Genomic DNA, 21,690 nt, shown 5'->3' with positions numbered 1-21,690 from the left:
AAGGGAGAACATATTATTCTCACTTCCAAATAAATATCTTTTCATAGTTTCCCTTTAAATTCCGTCCAGAAACATGATGGGCCCCTATTGTTCTGTCAGACTAGATCGGCCTCATTTCTGGGAACCGTGTCTCTGGCTCCTGGGAAGTATTCCTCTGCCCCCGGCCCCCTGAACATGCAGGCCCCTCAACATGCATATGGCACTGCAGGAGTCTGCCTGTTGGCACAATGGGATGCACTCTTGGCCCTGGCCATTGGTGGAGAGGTGGGCACCTGATCCGAGCTGACCAATCAGAGCCCTCCCCCAAGATTTGGGAACTGCAACTGACAAAAAGAAGTCAGTCTCCCCCTGAGTGTCTGAAAATGAAGACATGTAAATGCAGAAGCAGTTGGCAGCCCTGTTCCACCATGTGGACTGAGGAATAGAAAATGCCAATCAGCAGAAAGAGAAGCAGAGGCAAGAGAAGGAGAGCGAATCCAGACAGCCACTGAGCTGCGCGGTCTAGCTGCTCCCCAGGCCCAGCCATATTCCACTTTTGGATCCCACCGAATCCACGTAGCCTTCTGACAAAAATTCCTTTTTGGCTTCAACTATCTCAAGTTGGATTTCTCTCCTTTGCCATCCCAAGAGTTTTAGCTAGTAGGAGAACACATCCCTGCTTCAATCCTGCTTCTGCGTCAAGCTTGAATTTCTCAATCATTTTACTTGGTGACTTCAGAATGGAAAAGAGAAAAATGAAAATATTTTAATTAGACTCCCACACAAATTAATCTGCACTCATTCTTCTGAATGGTTTCTCCACAGAAAACTCTGGGAGAATTTTCTTCCACCTGGAGTGGATTAAGAACACTAGAGATACGGTGTGCAGTGAGATTCTTCACTAAAAATTTAGGCTTCTTAGGATCTGGTTGGAGAGATAGCTCGGTGAATAAAGTACGCGCTGAAGAAGCATGAGGACCCGAGTTTAATCCCAGAATCCACATTTAAAAAAAAAAAATCCAGCATGATAACAAGCCCTTCCAGCCCTGGGAAAGTAGAGACAGGCAGGCAGATCCCTGAGGCCAGCCTGTAACTTAACCAGCAAGCCCAGCTCCTAGTAAGAGACCCGGCCCCCAACAGAGCTGATCTTGGTGACTCAGACCTGTAATCCTAGCATTTGGAAGATTGAGGCAGGTGAACCGCTGTGTGGTTGAGGCCAGTCAGCCTGCACCAGTAGTGAGTTCCAGGATGGCCTGTTTCTCAGAACAATAACAACAAAAGAAACAAAAGCAAGATGGACGGCTCCTGAGAAATAACACCCAGGTCGATATATGGCCTGCATGAACATACACAACACACACACACAGAGAGAGAGAGAGAGAGAGAGAGAGAGAGAGAGAGAGAGAGAGAGAGAGAGAGAGAGAGAATCTGCTTTTCTCTAATTTTAAAGCTTATCTGAGAGAACAGTATGTTCTCTTTTGATAATCTGTCTGATTTAATGTGACCTCTGACCTCTAGATCGACAGGCGTCTTTTTGGCACTTGTTGAAGTCCCACAACCCATATAGGAGGGCAGCAGTCTTTAGCATGCTTTCCTTTGACAGCTGCTTAGGGATCAGAATTAGCCTTTTCATAGGCAAGGCCCTGTGGTGCAAGGTGGCGCAGAGCTGTCCAAAGAAAGCTCGGCGGAGAAACTGAGACAGAAAATCCCTTTGCAGAACGAACAGGGAGAAACCGCTTAGCGAGGCGAACTCGCTATGTGTTCTGTGATCCTTAAAATAACCCATAACAAAATGTACAACGTGGAGATTCTGTCTCCATCCACTTTTCTTAAGCGTTGGATACTTAGTGTCAACAAGATAAAACAAACCACAAAATAAGTTCTTGCTGTGTGTTTATTTAGAATCTCTGGGGTTTTGCCTGTTAAAAAATAAAAAAAAATTAACCCTAAACCCACTGGGCTTGACCACAGACCAGAAAGCATATGCTTAGCACATGGCTGACATGTGTAAACCTGAGTTAAAACCCCAGCAGCCGGGAGAGACCCTCCCCAGCCCTCCCCCTGCCCGCCCTTATCGGAGCAAGCACGCCTTTGATCACACGAGCCTCAAAAGCCTAACAGTATGTTAGCCACCATCTCTACCCTAATTGGAAAATATTTCCCTGTTCAAGTTCAATCAGCATTTCAGATAAATAGGTAAAAGATGCCTAAGAACTTGGGGCTGGAAAGAACCTCAGAGGTATATCTGGCTCAAAAGGTTTATTTTAAAGATGAAACGATAAAGACAACACGGTTTAGTCAGCAAAGAACAAGAGGGCAGATTTCTTGTCAACTTCCTCCCTCCCAATTTCTGGTTTTTAGAAGCAAGGCCTTTCCAGAAAGCTTCCAAGCCTTCTCTTTTCAGCTCCTGGCCAGTCCCGCCTGAGGCAAGGCTGTGGATGCTTTAGAAATCAAGGGCGCCCCTCCCAGAGAAAGTTGCAGGGCACTTGGGGGCCAGAGCTGCGGGGTTGTAAGGAGCTCTGCTTTGAGGGATGCGGTACAGAAGTCCTCACATCCTCTTAGCACACGCAAGCCTCATATTGCCGCAGTCCCGCCACGCGACCGCAGAGCTGTAGGTTTCCAGGAGCCCTGGGGATACGTTTAAAGGATACCTAAGAAAGCAGAGCAGAGGGTGTCACCCCACTGGGAAAAAAGGCAGCCCAGTGAATGGTAGGGGGATGGACGCAGGGACCCTGCCAACTTCCTCCCACACCCATCATTGGTTGTGGTGGAGCACGAGGAAACAACCAAGTAGCATGGCGCACGGAAGTCACACTGACACAGCCACACGTAGAAGAGAGGGCCCAGTTGCTCGGCAGCTTGAGTGGGAATGTGAGAAAAATCATGGGGATTTCACAGCGCAGGTGGAGTTCGGGCACAAACACCCCAGAGCGGCTTGCTAATCATTAGAGATAGCGCCTCTGTACAATGTCAAGAAGTGGGAATTCAGGGGCATTTTCTCCTTTTTTTTTTTTTTAAATGACACTGCAGATAATACAAATTTGCTTTAAGCTCAAGAAGTACAACAGACCAATGCCAGCTTCCCAGGTAAGGGACTGGGATTGGCACCGCCGCTCATAGTGGCTTCATACCATGGCTCCTCCGAGAGTCACAGGCACACGAAGAGATAGGCACCCTGCCCTCAGCTCCATCTCCTTTTGAACAGTAGGCATGCGCAGGACAGGCGGGTTCAGAGCTGCTGTTGGAAGCGCGTGGTAAGGCTCTCTCCTTCCCGGCCATTCTCCCTGCGACTGGTTTTCATATCAGTTGATACCTGAACAGAGGTGTCGACTCCACATAGGCTGGCCCTGAGGGGAACACGGTTCTCACGCAGCTCCCATAAATCACCCTCTTCTCACTTTAATATCAAGTATGATATGTATTAGAGGGCAGGCTTTGGGCTAGACTCAAGTTGGAAGGCTGTCAAATAAAACACAAAATAGGAAAATAAATCCAAAGTGAAATTTATGACATGAGTTTTACTCCCATTACACTCCACTTAACAAATGCATATGTTTTACAATATCTTTAATAATAATTATTAAACATAGTAAAATACTTCCAAACTTGGCTCATTGCATAATTGTACTTCGAGTGAAAAAAAAAAATTATCGAAGGCCTTGTCAGTATGCCACTTCCTACTCCCCCAGCTTTTAACAGAAGCAGCCTCCAGTGGGATAATCCAAGCTGTGTTCAAGAAGTTGGCAAGTAGGTCCAATTAAATGTGGTTTTACTGTATTCTGGCGTTTGCATATCTAGTTTGCCAAGAAGTAATCTTTCACAAAAAAAAAAAAAGAACAAGAAGAAAGAAAAAAGAAAAAAAAAAGACAGAAAAAAATCTGTCCTGGCCCAGAATCAGACGGAATGGCACAATGTATCATATAACTTTACCCCATGACTAAGATAATCTCTTTTTTTTTTCTTAAAAAGCTATGGAAAATGTATCATCTATCCATCATATTCCTGTATGAATCACGAAACGCCATCCTGTGTGGGATAGCTTACATTTACACATGACAAAACTGGAACTCATCACAATAGGTCTGTTTATTTTAATTATTAAACTCCAAGGGGTTAGTGCTCAGCCACCTGAGATTGATGTATTTATTCAGGTGTACTCCAGTCGGATTATCTGAAGGAGGCTGTAAATGATCCTATTGCCTATTAAATACCCACTTGTCCGAGCAGGCGTCGTACACATTCACAAGCCTGTGTACCTGGAACTGGGGTTGGGGGGGACGCTCCTCTGCTTTTGCAACTGAAATGCCAGGCAGTTCCTTTGCAGGTGTTTTACTGCCCCGGGCCTTCATGGAGGGGCTGATTTGAGCAGTCCTTTCCAGCTCACCCAGGCTCTCCATGAACGGCCGGCCGTATCCAAAGTCCAGATGGAGAGCTGTCAACAAAGAGACTCCTTCCGCCCTGCCTACCGCATGACTCATCCCTGGCATGAAGACAGGCCCGGAGATGGCCCCACCACCTTGACTCCCATAGGTGAGCCAGGCGAGGAGCACAGGTGCTCACTCTGCAGGTCAGCGGGAGGGGATCAGGTCCGAAAAAAGGCTGCAAACCTCACAACCTGGCCTTTGTTACAAAGCATCATGAGCTCATTAAAAACACATGCAGAAATGGTTAAACAAAACCCTCTAAAACCTTTTACCAAATCGCCAGTCTATTAGGGAGACAGAGCCCACAGCGAACTCTCTCTCCAATGTGTGCAACGGAGCAGCTAATGTCCTTTGGACTCTTGTCTATGGCATCAAGCAGAGGGAAGGGTTTTGTGTGTGTGTGTGTGTGTGTTTCTTCCCCCTCCCCGGGCTGTGTGTGAGTGTGTGTGCTTGTTTGTTTTTGGTTGTTGTTTTTTTTTTTCTTTTTAAATTCTTTCTAATTTCTGATTAAACATAGCAACAAATAACTGTTTTTACCAAACACGTATTGTTATGCTCACCGCCTTTTACAAAAACTGATGAAAATTATAAGATTAAAAGGGAAAATTGTGTCATTGATAACAAGGGGGGAAAGAAAGAAAAAAAATAGATTGACTATGGCCCGGCTGCTTTTGTGGAGTGGCACGGCATCAAAGAGGGACGTGGACAGGCTGAATAGGGACTCTGCAGCCACCCGGTACTTGGCCCTGCTACACACACACACGCACACCCACACGCGCACACACACACACACACACACACACGCACACACACACATGTTGGAGCATATCTTAATATTTAAAGTGTCGGGATAAACACAACACGCAGTGGTATTCTGCTGTTCTGCGGACTTCACCCAGATGCACCGTCCTCCCAGTGGACGGATGCATGCACACCCGTTTGCACAGCACCATGGCGTGGCTGTAACAACACATGGGGCACATCGGTGACGCGAGACCCGACTGACACGGAGATGCTCTGGGCTCTGACCCGGCCTGTGCCACCGCCCCCTGGTTACAGGGAGTCGTGTGCTTGTCTTTTGTCATTCTGTTGATCCGTCATTCCAGTTTTTATACTTAACGATACTCCAGTAAACTTCAGTCATAGCTCTTTGATCTTGATTTCTTCATCATTAGGAATGGGGGGAAGTCCGTATCCAGTGCAGGCTTGGCACAGCAGATTTTCTCTGAGAAGTCGACGATGCTGTACCTTCATCCTCCCTTTATCCCCAAAGGAAGTGATATGGATGGGGCAGCCTGGATTCATCCAAACGGGCACAGAGAAACTTGTCAGGAGGAACCAAAAGTGTGGCATCAATGAGAGAAGGACCGCACATGCGTTCTCACCCACAAGCCTACCTGAGAGTGTGTAAGCTTTTCACAAGTATGACCCTTCCTTTCACACAGCCTGTAGAAATTGCTTTCCGTGAGGGCATGCTGGGAAACATAAATAAAGTTGAGATTATTAGTCCTTGATGAATTTAAAATTGTTTTTTTTTTTTTTAAATCTAGAGCCGGATGGTGGCGCACACCTTTAACCCCAGCACCTGGGAGGCAGAGGCAGGTGGATCTCTATGAGTTTCAGGCCAGCCTGGTCTACAACGCAAGTTTCAGGACAGCCAGGTTCCAGAGTAACCCTGTCTGGAAATAAATTAAAAGAAGAAAAGAAAAAGAAAAAAAAAGAAAGGGAGGAAGAAAGAAAGATCTACATTAAAAAAATAAAGATACCCACATTGCTAGGAAGCCTTTGTGATAGAAAAAAAATCTTTCGTAAAAACAACTTATTTTTGTAGTAGTATTGTTCCCTAAAACTGACCTAGCGTCTTCCCTCGGAGAGCTCAGTGACGGTCACATGTGCATTCCTGCTTACGGTGCAGGGGAGAGGTGAGAGGGTATTGTCACTCTGCTCTTAGAAATGAAGGAACAAATGCGGCCGAGTGGGACCCTCCTGTGGCATAACTCTGTCTTTCTGCTTTTCCTTCACAGCCTCTTTCCAGTAGACGACGATGAGAGGGGTGAGGGACAGTCTGAGAAGAAGGGGCCAGTAAGGGAAAACACCGAGCTCCCGCTTGGGCAGCAGAGGAGTTTTGAGGCTCCAGAAGACTGGCACCTCAGCACCTGACCACGCTTCTCCTTCGCCTCCCCGTGCCCAGGAGCACCCTGGCCATTCCCTGCCTGGATCCGCCTGCATTGAGCACTGCCTCATTGTGGCTGAACAAATAATATGGGGTTTTTTTTTTGGGGGGGGGGAGGGCTCAAGCAACTCTGGCCTAGCTGGGAGCATGACGGGAACGTGTAAGTTGGGAGGATGCTTTCAGGTTTCCGTTCAGACCCCAGCAGGGTACCACCAATGAGTGGGCCAAAGTGGAGGGAAAGACAGCATTCCGGTCTAGATTCCCACAGTAAGTGTTTCCAGCAGACCAGGGGGAAGGTAACTGTGAGGACCTTACCGTCAGCGTTTGATCACAGAGGTGACCTAGCCAGGATGGAGGCTCAGATGCAGCCTTGATCTGAGATGAACCTAAAGTAAGGGATTTGACCATCTCGTGCCTCTAAAGAGAGCAGACATCCATCTTTAACATGCTACCCACCTAAGGTTTGGGGAATGTGAGAGGTATTTTGCAAAGACCCAAATCTGCTTCTCTCTCCTCCGCCTTGCCTGGGCCTTTTTCTCATCAGAGTGAATGACTTGGAAGTCACTTCTGTCCCTGCCAGCTTCAAGTGTTCATGATTCTAGGTTAGTCCCTATGCATGGCAGCAACCTGTGAGGAGAGACTAATCAGACAAACACCACAGACCCTGACAGCGTGGAGAATTTCTGAGCCATTCAATCCTTAGGTTTTCTTAATTTGAGCAACAAAACTCATTTATTATTTTTAAGACAATCAATCCGGAATGCAAATATTCAGCCTAGAGGGTAGATTTAAGTTTTGATTTGTTTCTTGCTTATAAAGCTTAATTGTTATTTTTGGAGAGATTAAAAATATATGTACTAATAAATAAAAACAACATGAGGGTTGATGGCTTCATTCTCTGAGGGTCTGATTTGACTGACTTTTAAGCAACACGTCAATCCTTTAAAACTTTGCCACGCTGGTCAAGCCCACAGAACGCCTGTCGTATCTTCACTACGGCATTATTTTTATTGCAGGATAAGCACCTTTGCATAACAAACTGAACAAAGGAAGACAAGCTTCCCCTCCCTCCCCCTTTGCACAGAAGTGGTTCTAGCACCACTTCAAGGCATCCCTCAAGGAAAATAACATATAAATAGAACGTGAGAAATCACCACATTTTTCTAGACTTCACACGTACTATGAAAAGCAAAAGTTCTTTGTGCCCCAACGTATCCTCTAATTTCTCTGCCTTTTGCAGAGGGTTTTCATCCAGTTTGATGTCATTTTTTGTAAGGAGCCCCAGAAATGCCTCAGCTCCCTTGTCTTCAGGCCCCCTGCCTGGGTATATTAACACATAGCTAACTGGTACCCAGGGTGGTAAATAGGCCAATTTAAATTTGAGTTTTCATTTCAAATTTCTTTCTTTCTTTTTTTCACAAAATGGTAGAAAGACATGAAAACAACTTGGCTGAAAATTTCAGTTGTATCATGGTGTCAAAATCACTCGGTGAATAAACTTGATCCTCTTGTAGTAAATAAAAGGACACAGAGAACACTAAAAAGCAGAATACGAGGTAAGAATTCCAGTTTGTGCTTCAGCAACAGCCAGCCCTGGGAAAACACCCACCCAGCAGACATCAGCTTCTCTTAGATTATTCACTTGCAAAAATCTTGAGGATTTGGAAGAGATCTTAAATTTTACATAAGAGACTCCTGTCCTATGACATTGGCTATAAACCTATGTTGTTTCTCCCTCCTGCCGTACTTGAATCTAGAACCTTCTTTGTCAAAGCCAGGTAGAAATAACTTTACAAATCTGACTTTTTTGAGATATGGTTTGTTTTTTTTCTTTTTTCTCTTTTTTTCTCGAATTTCTTCTATTTGAACAGAATTTTAAGTGACAGAGAAATTACTGTAAATTAGAAAGTGGATTTTTTTTAACTAAATACACATAGATAATAGTAACTTCAATGGTTGCTTCAGCTTCAGCTCACCGGCCATAGGTTTTAAATTCCTTCAGTATTTTAATTATTGTACTATTGTGCTTTTTCCAAAATGGTCCACAGCGACCTGCTTAAAAGGCATTGCTGTCTAGTAAACATGCAAATGTTTCCGTATTACCAAGCCACATATGTGCTGTGGTTTTAAAAATAAGCACATGTATATTTTCAATCTCTTAAAAAATTTTAAAGAGATTTGAAAGAAAAGTTTAAATGTTTTTATTCTGATCAAAGCTCATCTCAGATCATCAGAAACAAAAAAATGTTTGCGTCATTAATAATCCCAGATTTTAAGGTGACCTGCATTTCAGTGAAATGTATATATCCTTTTTATAGGTTTGAGTAAATGTATTCATACATGCATGATTGATACATATCTTGCAAATTCTGTCACATATCAAAAGTTAGCTCTGGTCTGGCATGACACATAAATAAAGTCACTCTACTCCTTCAAGTTCAATGGCATCCACACATTTTCAATATTAAAACAGATTTAATCTACTCGCACACATGTGTGCCGATATTAAGATACATTCTTCCATGCTCCATGTCATATGAAGAACAAGTACACTTTGGACAAACTGGGATATCTGGGACAAAGACGTTTAAAGCATGCACACTGACACTTAACAAAGGCCACCTGATGTAATGATTAACTACAAAGATCATAACCAACTGTATGCGGGTGGTTTCAGTGGACGGATTCCCGGAGTGACCAGAGACTCTCCAAGCCACCCTGCACACACTTACTCAGACTATTCCTGCCTGAATGTGCTACACTGTGAAGCCAAATGGTTTCTGTTTTTGTTTTGTTTTGCCGTCTCCATTCCAAAAGAGACAACTTCCTAGAAACTAATAGTAAATTCATGCCTAAAGCTTAGAGAAGGACCTAGCTTGTTGGGGGAATAAGTGACCACAAATTCACGACAATCTTTGGTTTTAAAAGATATTGTTAAGGCTATCCTTCTAACTAAAGTATCATCCCACAAAGGGCTAGAAACTGAAATGAAATTATAAGTATCAGAATAGAATTAGGAAAGGTAATTGGATACTCCGTCCCTCTCCCCCAGCCCCTCTTCCAGGTTCAAAACCAACCAAATAAACAACAACAAAAAAAAAATTGATCTCTTTCAAGGGCTTGAATGTCCTAAGAAAACTGTTCTATATGTCTGAATTATGTGGAGAATTAATTACAACTTATTTAGCATAAGCAGAGGCATGATAATTTGGATTTTTAAAGAAAACTGTTCAAACTATTGCTATGTGTTGATCCATTTCTACATAGCCAACCTTCCTGTTTATAGTAGCACACAAATTTGGAGTTCAGTTTCTTCCACAAGAAATCACAAAAGTCAATAGGTGAGGATTTTATTTTAAAGGTATCGGTTTGCAAAAATGCCAAATGCTTAATTTCTGAAGTCTCTTAAAATGAACTTCTGAAAGCTCTCAATGTTGTCCCTAAGATGTCATTCGATAAGACTGATGAGCAAGGTGGAGACGGCTAGAGACAGAACACATCTCTAACTGGGCTAAGCTGAATACGTCCAATAAGCGACTGCACGTCTAGACCAAGGGATCACAGATTTTGCCAGGATTCCGCAGGCAAAAGGTTAAAAAAAAAAAAAAAAAATCTAACATAAGGGACAAAATCCTGTCAGTGTAATAAAGTTGGACTCTAGCCAAAATAAAATTCCTAAAAGCCATTTGCTTTTAAAAAACAAAACCACGCTTTATTCTTAAGATGATATTATCTTCAGTTTTTAATGGCAGAGGACTTTAATGAAAATGACACAGCTTTTTTTGTCCCTAACCTCAAAACTCATACTTCATTCCCTAACCTTATCAGCAACCTCAAACACTGCAATAAATAATAATCAAAATTTATATTATTACCTACAATTAAAAATTTTCTACCCAGAGGTATGTGAGATTTCCATTGTTAGGTTAGAACTCAAATTTCTAAACTTTTTAGGAATGAAATAGCCAAACAGCACAGGAAATTTTGAGATCTTAAGATATTTAGAAAATTTATATCAAATTTTTTAAAAACTGGGATTTCCCAGATATTTTTTAAATGTATTTTATATGTGTTTTATCTGTAAGAATAGGAAGTTCAAGACTTTTAAAGTAGACTTGCTTATTAGGTTAAAAGAAAAACCCAGCTATTTCTTTTATAGTAGTTTAAAACTAAAATTTACTTGGGAAAACAAGCATTTTTAATATTATTAATTTGAGTTCAAATATTCACCTTTTTCTAACCTCCCAAAAAGCTGTTTTTAGAGAATCACGTGAAGTCTGTTAAGGGTAAGCTCTACTTGAATCACCTATTAATCCGATAGCATAATTAACTAGGAAGGAAATCCCCAACCGGCATCCTTAGCATCTTCTACTTGTCGACTATTCTCCAGGGTACACCTAGCACACAATGCTGGGCCCGCAGCAATCCAGGGCATAATTGATTATCTGAAAGAAACAGATGTTTTCCAAAGTAAGTGAAACCATATTTTTGCCACGCATTTTAGGGAAGAGCCAGATGTCAAAGGAGAGCCCGATTTTACAGGTTTCCAACTGGATTACATGACAACTGTCTTTCTTCAGTACGGCGAATAAACAAGAGATTCTTGCGTGTCACATGCCAAATGTGACCGTTTGTGTAATAGCACTCTGTGCCCGCTCTACGGTATTTTAACAAGTTATTTCCAAATCACAACCAGAACGTTGTACTGAGGAGTGCATCCCGTGAAGGATGTACTAAGGTGGTTCTCACTTAGGACAGTCAATGGAACTGAAAGGTACGCCAACCCCCAGCATCTTCGGGAAGCTTTTAATGTACAGGAAAATGAAATGTAGCTCTCCTCACTTGCTAACTGCTCAAGGGATTGTGTAGAGGCCAAATGAAAATGTCCCCTTCGTGTGAGATGTTTGGTTTTTTAAAAACAACGGTGAGTTGTTACATTTTTTTCAGTTAAAAAATTAATGTTATCACTCCAAACTGCAAATTATGGCTCGTATTTTATGATAAAATCTTTGTGGACGTACAGCCAAAGCCATCAAAGACCTTCTAAAGGGTGCGTTTCACACTCTGGATCCCCCTTATTAACCTTACCATGAGCTTTTTGGTGTAATTGTATCTCAGACAGTAGTTATGTAAAACTATCATTTCCATATTTGTCTTTAAGATCGGGAGTTATGGGCAGTTTAAGATTTGGTATTTATACAACTTCAGGACCTGGGCCCACTGCAATCTACGGCCAGTATGACAATCCCCAAAATCCCATATACATGTGTTCTGTCGATTCTGCAGGCCAAGCAGCCCTTACCCAACAAGGCAGGCAAATTGGGGTAGGGGAATGACAAAGAGGAGGGAAGTTCTTTCTAATGATGCATTGCTTAAATGTTTTAAAATTAGAACTTAAACACTAAGATCTTTTGAGTGCTGGTAAGAAAAACGGACATACGCAGCTAATCTTGAACCACCGAATGCCTCCTAATTCAATTGCCTAGACTTCCACTCATTAGCCAAGCAGTGTTCCAAATTGAGACATCCGGTCTCCTTCAATTTTCCACTTAAGCCAGAACATGGGAGAATGGATTTGACCAATCAACTTAGGAAAGTGACTTGCATTATCTATGGGTTAGCAGTTGTGTTACTTATCATGAAAAGCCTACCTTGCCACTTGAAGTTCTTTGTATTCAGTTTTCTAAGGAATTACCTCAACAGTCTTTCTACACTGTAGAAATGCACACTTAGTGTCTCCTTCAGTGGTGAGCCCGTGCACATTTCCGTTTGGGGGACTGACCCTGAAGCATTCTAGTAACTTCATAACCTGAATAAAACTGATGTTAAAATGAAGATGCCATGCACTATACAGACTGACTTCAGAATCTGTTATGCGATCATAATACAAAAACCACACAGAATTCTCAGTTCATATAATTTATTGCAGTTAGCACACAGTTTAAAAATTCACCAACACACCAATAGTACAAAACTAAACAGCATTATAAGTTATTCCCCCTCAGGAAATAAAACATACTATGATTGTCAAAGCTAGATGTCAGTCTAAGATTTAGAACAAAGGAAGAATATGAAACTAAGAAAAAGCAATCACTCACAATGACCACAAAAAAATTCCAAAAAAGTCCGTTCTCTCACAGACATTGATTGTCTTCTCTAAATTAATAAAGATTATTTTAACATAAACTGTATTAAAAAAAAAACCTAGAAACTCTTCAAGTAACTAAAGATAATGCTCCAAGGCCATTTTCACAGCTTTTTTTTGTTTGTTTGTTTGCTTTAAATGCCATTACAGCCAAATTAACATACATTTGACCAAATATTTCCAAAACAGTCCAGCAACACACAATGGAGTTTTCCATTCAGTATCTTAAGCACAAAAATAGGCTATGTTTACAGTAGTTAAGGCGATCAAATTTTAAACAAAAGCAATTAAAAAAGAAAAAGGGAAAAACAACAAACATTTTCCATGCTACTCCCATAGACCTTATTTGTAAGTGCAAGACAGGAAAACAAACACTGTGCAAAATGCTTCTCCCCTGCGTGCTGGTCAGTAAAACCACACGGTGGGCTGCAGCCTCTGCTGCCGATACACATACTCTACTGACCCCCTTCCCCACGTCAATCAAGGCAGTTCAGTCCTTTCAGCCTGGGGCTTTTTCAGTCCATAGAATCTTTTCATGAGTTAGGGGGTAGGGGGAAGGAAAGGAAAGAGGGGAGAAAAAGAAAAGGGAAGCCAAAAGGAGAGAGAGAGAGAATGACCTATGACCTATTGTCAATTTGTGCAGTAGTTATTCTAAAAACGCTCAGCTGGGTACATGTGCACACCTAAACTCTGAGCTGGCATGGGTTCTGTGCAATTCCAAGTGTGTTATAAATGCACACTGCACATGCAAATCTTTAAGCCGTTTGTAAACATTTATATGTTCCTTGTAATGTAGCGAAGTTATCAATTTGCAGCTTAAGTTTTTATTCAGCTTAACAGTTTCAACTTAAAGACAGTGGGAAAAGTCAATTTAAATTATATAAAATAAAAATAAAAACAGTGCATTTACGTTCTTCGTAACACCAGTTTTTTTCCCAAATGGTGCTATTTTTCTAAGGAAATTAAATAATTTTAAACTCACTCGTTAAAGTTATACAATGCAAACAAAGACAAAAAATATATTGAAACTCATGCATTTCTGTAGCGTTAATATTTACTTTTCAAGACTCAACTAAGAGCATCAACACAACCTGTCAAGTTCTCTGACACCCCCCCCAGCCCGTGTAATCAATTACAGTATACAAGAACAGTAATTCACATTTTAAACACACAGTTCAACACTGCTGAAGCTGCAATATCCTTTTTCATCTCAAGCAAACCTTCACAGAGACAGTCCCAGCGACCCAGTGTACTGTCAGAATCTCTCACTGGGAACTGTCAGAAAACCAGAAGTTGCCACAGAAAGTTTTAAGTCAACTGCTTGTTTAAAAATAGATAATCCAGCATTTCAGAAATTTTCCATTTGGGTCTAAAAGCATTCAGGTTTCCAACAGCCAGAAAATATTCATGCAATTTGAGACATATAAAGAGGCTAATAAAACTGGAGGGAATTTCTACTCTGAAAACAAAACAAAACAATGTGGGGCACGAGAAAAGCGCTCAAGACAATGCAGTGTTTACAAAATTAAGCCATATGAAAGCATTTTGAGACAGAACCATTTGTCGAGGAGGATTTATTGGCTGACTTGGCCTACCCCTCAAAGGAAAGACACCTCTCTACTTGTGACTTGCTCTAAAGTTTCTTTTATCAGAATGCTAAATTAGTGAGATTCTCATGCTATTATTCTAAAGTGCAAAAACAAGTTAAGATCCCAACTTTTCAGTTCCAGGAAACAAGACTGCTTTTAGACCGTACCACAACTATATAGAGATCTATGTATATATATGTATATATATATATATATTATTTATATATATATATAAAATTATTTCCAAAGTTCTTGAGAGCTATCTTCTAAGGTCCAGTCTCTGACAGTGGGCAAGCTCAGTGCTTCACTTTTGACCGACAAGGAGTTCACCAACTCACAGTGGAACTTGCGGATGTGTCTGTACAGGTCTCCCGACTGCGTGAACCTGCGCTCACACCACTTGCAGGCGTGGGGCTTCTCGCGGGTGTGCACCACGGCATGGCGGCTCAGGTTGTGTGAGTACTGGAAACTCTTGCCGCACTGGGTGCACGTGTAGGGCTTCTCCCCAGAGTGAGTCCTCTCGTGGCGCTTGAGGGTGTACATGCAGGAGAAAGTCTTCCCACACAGGGAGCACGTGGGCACATTGACATCGGCTGCAGGCTTGCTGCGGATGCCATCCTGCTCGCGGAAGTGCGTGCTCAGGTGGATCTGCAGGATGTGGGGGCTGGGGAAGACTTTGTTGCACAGGGGGCACATGAAGATCTGGCCTGCGGGGCTCAGGATATTGGAGACATAGGGAAGCAGACTGCTCTCCATGCCCCCTTCCACCTGGACCCGCTCGCTCTCTGGGGTCATCATCTCATCGTCGCTGGCTTTGTCCTCCCGATCCAGCTCCCTCAAGACCGAATCCTCCCTCAGCGGAGCCAGGTGGGCCGGCTCATACTGTACCCTGTTGTTAGTGCTCACACTCTCTTTCACAGTGCTATGTTCCATGTCATAGTCATTAGTGCCAACATCACTGTCATCACAGGACGCCTCTTTCTCCACCTTCACCTGCACCAGGTTGCTTCTCAGCACGTCCTGTGAAGAGAAATAAGAGCTGTTCAGATTTTCAACTCCTGAAAGGCTGGACTTGACAGACAGGTCCAGCACACAGTCAACATCTGCCGAATCCCTCACGGAGGTGACAGACCTCTGGGACAAAGACTCTGTTGAGCTGCAGGGGCTGGCTACTGTTTTTCCAGCTGCTGTGGCGTGTGGCTCGGCCTCTCCGCCAGCCTGGGGGATGCCTGCTGAGTCTGAGGGCAATCGCATCCACATGTTCCCAGGCTCAGCTGCCAAGTCCCTTTTGCTGGGTAGAATATTCAATTTCTCATCTTCGCCTTCATCTTCATCACTGGGCAGGTCACCTGCCATGTGGCTGCTGCCGTCTGAGAGGCTCTCGACTTTGTCCGAACAACTTGAAGCGTCTTCTTCTTTTTTGGTGCTGTCTGCCTCTGTGGTGGCTTTCTCTTTCAGCTTCTTTTTGCAGACTTTGACAATGTCATACATGTGGAGATAACTGGCAGCTGCTAGCACGTCCTCAATGGGCAAGTCTTTGAACTGGAGTTTCCCTTCATACATGAATTCAAGCAGGAGAGCGAAAGCGGGGGCTGTCACAATGTCGCTGTTCAGATGAACAATGTCTCTTTTGTCCAGCTGGTCCTTGTAAAAGAGGTGGAAATACATGCTGCATGAAGCCAGTACAGCTCGGTGCGCCCGGAACTGGGCATCTCCCACCAGAACGGTGCAGTCACAAAGAAAGCCCTGATGTCTCTGCTCGCTCAGACACTGCAGCAAATGTCTGCTGTGGTCTGGAAACTCCATACTGTCTTCATAACCTGGGGAAAGAGGAGGTTCTCGTTAGAGCCTGCTTAGGAGTTTAGCCTCTAGACCCCACTTCAAAAAAATCCACCTTAGTAGTGGAGAGTTCTACGTCTATGAATTTTAAATCAGGCTCACACCCCAAAGGATTCCCAAGTCACACAGGCGACCTAAATGCACTTGCCAAGGACTCCTTCGCTCTTCTCAGAACTCCTGGTCAAGTTTAAAGACTTCCTTTAGCTATAGCCTATTACTGAGAACAAGAATTCAGACCACTTCCAGAGGAAATTTAACCAACTACTCAGCAAATGACATCCCACAAAACCTACAAGACAGCTCTGCCTTCACAGGGAAAGAACGGATACTAACAAAGCAAAGTTCCACATAAATTCTCTAAGAGTCAGGAAAACTTGCCCAATCATTCTTTGTATTTTATCACTTTTCATACCTGACGACTTAGAAAGCACAGACTGAACACCCATACACATTTGGCTGAATTGAGGGGGAAAAAATGAAATTGCATAATTAGTCCAGAAATCGGCAAACAACTTACTTTTAAAGTCAGAGTGTTACAACAACAAAAGCCCTGTGTATAAGAACAGATGTTGGTGCCGTAAGATTTGCAGGTACTGCACACGCAGGAGATCAGACGGAACTGCACCGACAGATGGGAAAGATCATCTTTACTATGAACAAATCCAAATATTTTTAAAATGAATGGGGGGGGGCTGTTTCTTTGTAGAACAATATTATTAGCAACTAGAGAGGCTGTTAACTCTGAAAATTCTCACAGAAACTTTGATCTGCTACAGGGCAAAACAAACTCCATATTAAAATTAATCAAACTTTTCCCACTATAAAATGAGGTGCAAAAACTTCATAGGTTCAATATTTAGGTTTTTTTAAAAGCCTTTCTAGAAAAACAGAACACTTTTTCCACCCCTGGCTCTGCCTTACCTCACCAACAGAAAATACTTTGTTTCAATAATAACTTGATATATTTTGCTTTCCCAGTAGCTCTGTTCTTTCAATTATGCATCTTTGCCTTGTTTTCTGGCACAGGAGGGTAGTGAAGGAGGGAAGGCAAAGATCGGGTCAAAATTCAACTGTTGTGGCTGAAGATAAAGAGAGCCCACTTCCCCATCCTGTGAGCAGAAGGAAGGCTCCCAGCCATTCACCTCAGCAAGTACATCTGAGGGTGGAGATGGAGTTAATATTTAGAACTGGCTTCCCTCCTTGTCCACACGATGCTAAGACAGTGGAACTTTCATCCTAACCTCGGATACCTTCCGAAAGGCACCACCAATAGAATAAACCAAGATTTACAATACAATCACTTTAAGTGCCCCACAGCTAACATCAATCCTAATCCTGGAGAGGGCTAAAAATAAAGAGTGGAGGGCAGCTCACAAGGTAGCCGTGATCAAATTAGGAGGCTGAGAGGACAGAGAGGGACGAAGAAGGAAGCTTACAAGCATCTGATCCAGCTGACTGTGGCCATATGGCAGCTGCTGCCCAGATAAAGAGATTAAGAATAGAGGAGTGCGATTACAGCTGTCTGGCCAATTCAGGCAGCTCGAATCTACAAGTTCTAAATTAGTCGCTAACACAGAAACTCCTGCAAATAATTATTGTTATGCTGAAATAAAAGATCTCTTAAACATATATTTGAAAGAGAAATGAGGAAACTGGTCAAACTATTCTCTTAGGGACAAAAGTTGTCTTCCTTTCTTTTTCTCCACCCCCCCTCCCTTAAAAAACAAAAAATCAACAACAAAAACCCTCTGGTTTCAAAAGCACTACAGCTGTATGCTGCTTTCAGAATGCTTGCCGAGTGTTTGGGAGAATAAAGTTTCACAGTGGAATTAATTACACAACAACCTAGCTTCTTAACCAGAATAATCTTCTCATATAAGTTTGAAAGCTGGATTCCAGACAGTTTACTGTTTCTGCCCCCCTCAAGCAAAAGGAATCCAAACAGCAGTGGACAACAAAAGGCATCTTAATCCAAAGCGAGCTCAGAAAGCCGTATTCCAAAGCCTTTCTTGCCATCTGAAAACTTAAAATATTTCTGTGTATTAAAGTTATTTCCTTGCTCAAAGAAAAGAAATAAAAATTTAAACCAAGCAAGTCCAAGACTTTCAGCTTCAGGAAGACCATCACTTCAGGCTCAATTTCACATATTATTCAAAAAGTGGATTAGAAAAGTAATGCGATTTTTTAAAAAAAAAATTAAATAAAACACCCAAACAGAAAGATGCTCAATCTAATCTCTTGCTACTCCTACCTTTAGGACACATAAACTTGATTAAGTCCTTCCCTCGGAGTCTTGCTGGCTCCAGGTCTGTTACATCGGTGGAAAAAAAGCAGACTAAGAGAGACAGATGCAAAGTGGAGATGATGTTGGAGAGGAATGAGATACCTTCCCCAGCACAGATCCGCACACACTAACTCCCTGTCTGTGTGTTAGAATAAAAGGCTGAGGGATGGCAGGCTGTCAGCTGCTCTGACATCATGTTCAGATGGAAATGCTACCTCCAGCTGTGCTCCTTTAATGCCATATGCTACTCCTCTACACTCCTGCCACCAGCTTTTTCTTAGGAGAACTTTTCTCTTCTGTTAGTATAAACAAAATACTTCAAAGTCTTCCTTTCCCCCCCAAACTTTCGAACAGAAGAAATTGAAAAACTCAGCATATGGAGTCCTACTGTATTTATGGAAGCGCAACACTTCTGCCTCGAGTTGGTGGACTGGCTTACATATGACAGCACACTCAAGCTCGGTGCTATTCAGGAAACCCACATTCACTTGTATTCAACTCCAACGTCTACTTTCAAAGGCAGCTTAGGGGTATTTTTAAACCAACCCATTTGACATCCCAGCCCCATTTCAACGTTATTACAGCATGTTTTTCCCCCTGCTGAGATAAATGGTAGACATGTCCAAAATGTTGGCAGACTTATTAAAAACTATTACTTCAGCGTGGCTCACCTTATTATTTCACTCTTACTTAGCAACTTATCAGCAACTACCTCCCAGGAAAATAATTCACACTGCCACCGTGAATGCAAATTTCCATCTTCAGCATCAACAAACTGAAACTGCACTTTCTGAAATCCTGGAAAGTATTTCAGTCCAATAAGGCAAATTAATAAACCGAAACAACCTGCTACAGTCTCTTAGGATGACTGTGTGACCACTTCTCCTTTTCTGCTCAGAAAAGGCGTCACTTTGTCTTGCCCTTGGTCTCTATCACTCTGGGGGAAGGGGCTGTAAGCACCCGGAGGGGTGGGAACTTTCTCGTCTGGAGTTTGTGGGTCTTTTCTAATGGCTGATGAAATGTTAATGTAACCGGGGCTGGGCCGACGGATCCCTGCAAGGTGCCACGACAGCTAGGAATGTCAAGACTCATCTCCACAGACTTGGGAGGTCGGGGAGTTAAAAAACAACAACAACAACAGAAATTGGGGCCTGAACCGTAAAAGTTCCAACCCGGGCGACAACCACTTAGGCTCGCTTTAGAAAACCGAGGCAAGGAGCTGAAGAACAAAACCCCAACTCTGTTCTGCCCTCGCTCACGACTCACAAACCTAACTTTCTCTAACTTCGCGGTGAATGACATAATTCTGAACTCGTTCTGGAGGCTCACTGTGCAATACATTACTTCCCTGCCACACACACGCCCTCTTCTCCGCAGATGCCCTCGCCCCATTCCAATATATCCGACATTAATCACCCCGTTTACCCAGTGGGGTGGTGGTGGGGGTGACTGACAGTCTAATGAGCCCCAAGCACCGTAATGACCCGGAGACATCCACTCCACGGACCAACCCGTCCAAGTCTCGCTACCGCGGACCCACACGGAGGTTCTGTGAGGTTTGGGGTTTTGTTTCTCGGAGGTGGGGGCAGGGTGCCCCGGGTGTGTGTGAGGTTTGGGTGGGGGGGATGCAAATCTTCGCGTAGTTCGCCGTGCATAAAGCACTCAGGGAAAGAGGAAGGGTGAAACCACCGGGAAGGAGGTGCAGGGCACAGAGCCGGTGCAGCAGGAAAACACCTTCCACAACGGCCGAGAAAACAGACCCGGGTCGCGGAAACAACAAAAGAAAAGTCACAAGAAGCGGCGCGGCGACCGCTCCCCCGCCGCCGCGCGCCAGCCCCCGGGGCCTCCCGGCAACCGCAACCCGGGCGCCGCACCCTCCCCCTCCCCCGGCCCTGCAGCTGCACCGGCCCCGGAGCCGCGGCCGTCCCGGGCGCTGCAGCTGCGGCGGCCCGGACCCCTCCCCCGCCCGCCCGCCCTCCGCACCGGGAGGCGCCGCCGCAGCTGCACCGAGTCCGCCCCGCGCCGCAGCTGCACCGGCCGGGGAGCGCGGCCAGGCGAGGCGAGGCGAGCCCGCACCGCACCGCACCGCACCGCTCGCCCGCCCTCCGCCGCACTAACTAACTCCGCCCGGCGGGAGCCCACGGCCGGCAGCGGGGCAGGGCGGGCGCGGGGACTCACACGGAGCGGCCCGAGTCGCCGCGTCCCCGCCGCGTCCTCCTCCTCCTCCTCTGCCGCCGCCGCTGGACTTGTGGGCGTCCTCCGCCGGCCCCCGCCCGCCCGCCGGCCCCGGCCCGGGCCCCGCGCGCCCCCGCCGCCCCCCGCCCGCGCTGGCAGCCTGAGGCGCGCGGCCGAGCCACAGGGCCCCACTCTTTCAACGGCTCCCCATGGCAGCAGCCCAGCGGCGGCCGCAGCCTGCCAGACGCACGGGCGGGAGCGGGCGGGCGGGCGAGCGCGGCGCCGGGCCGGGGGGCGGGGCGGGCGGGGCGCGGGCGGGGGGCGGACGACGCACACGCACGCACGCGGCGGCGCGGCCCAGATGTGGCCCCGCCCGGCCGGGCCGCCCCGCGCCAGCCGCTCTGCGATTGAGCGAAAGCGGCGGGCCCCGGCCCCCGGCCCGCCCCCGGTCTCAGCGTTGCCCAATAGGAGAGCGGCGTTCCGGGGGGGGCGGAGGAGCGGCGGAACAGACGGGGCGGCTCGACGAATGATAGTGGCGGGCAGGAGCTGCCGCCTGCGCGCGCCAATCCCGGCCGGCGACTGTTGAGTGGGCGTGGTCTTTCCGGAGGGGGGCGGAGTCCGCGGGCGGCGGCGGCGGCGGCAGCGGCGCCCCTCTGGGTGACTTGGCCGTGAGAAAGTGAAAGGAGCCCGCAGGCGGCGGCGACAGCTGCGCGGGGAGGGGCCTGTTTCCAGGCTGGAGACGAGCGCGTTCAGGGGGTGTGGAGTGAGTGAGTCCGCGTGCCCCGCGACGGCCATAAGTATACTTCTACACGGGGCAGGTGTCCCGGGGAGACCGAGCGCGCGGGGCCGCAGCTGGCCAGAGCCGGCCTGGGGCGGCTGGATCTGGCCCCCCTGCGGTGCCCTCTTGGCTCGCTTCCGCGGGGACGCGCCGCCTCCGGCCTGCGGTGTCGGCCGCCAGGTGCACGGGGGCCGCTCGCTTTGAGCGGCTGCGAGAGGCGCCTTTTCCCAGCGTCCTCCGTGCAAGTTGCAGCTGCGTTTCTCTTCACGGTCCCCGAGTTCCGTCCGCACTCACGGTGACAAGA

General features: G+C 45.5%; 1 protein-coding gene and 1 long non-coding RNA gene across 7 annotated transcripts; both read right to left on the bottom strand.

Annotated features, from left to right (window-relative positions):
- Positions 1–1,892: 1,892 nt before the first annotated feature.
- Positions 1,893–4,715, bottom strand: LOC126502106 (uncharacterized). Its single transcript, XR_007591844.1, has 3 exons — positions 4,236–4,715; positions 3,111–3,438; positions 1,893–2,630 (listed from the first exon to the last, which is right to left on the bottom strand). It is a non-coding gene; the product is annotated as an uncharacterized lncRNA (long non-coding RNA).
- A 7,770-nt stretch (positions 4,716–12,485) lies between these two features.
- Zbtb18 (zinc finger and BTB domain containing 18) lies at positions 12,486–20,893 on the bottom strand. 6 transcript variants are annotated; one of them, XM_050142910.1, is made up of 4 exons: positions 20,612–20,893; positions 18,401–18,484; positions 15,443–16,130; positions 15,194–15,330 (listed from the first exon to the last, which is right to left on the bottom strand). In XM_050142910.1, exons 2-4 carry the CDS (start codon positions 18,411–18,413, stop codon positions 15,321–15,323), a joined length of 711 nt encoding a protein of 236 aa, XP_049998867.1. In that variant the 5' UTR covers positions 18,414–18,484; positions 20,612–20,893; the 3' UTR covers positions 15,194–15,320. The 6 variants fall into 6 exon arrangements, with proteins under 6 accessions (XP_049998862.1, XP_049998863.1, XP_049998864.1 ...); XM_050142905.1 differs by having other exon boundaries at positions 12,486–16,130; positions 20,612–20,890; XM_050142906.1 differs by lacking the exon at positions 20,612–20,893 and adding an exon at positions 19,105–20,359 and having other exon boundaries at positions 12,486–16,130.
- Positions 20,894–21,690: the final 797 nt, after the last annotated feature.

This window comes from Alexandromys fortis, unplaced genomic scaffold (genome assembly GCF_014885135.2).
Source record: "Alexandromys fortis isolate MF-2015 unplaced genomic scaffold, M_Fortis_MF-2015_v1.1 scaffold_51, whole genome shotgun sequence".
Taxonomy (NCBI): Eukaryota; Metazoa; Chordata; class Mammalia; order Rodentia; family Cricetidae; genus Alexandromys; species Alexandromys fortis.
This window is presented reverse-complemented; position numbering and strand designations above follow the sequence as displayed.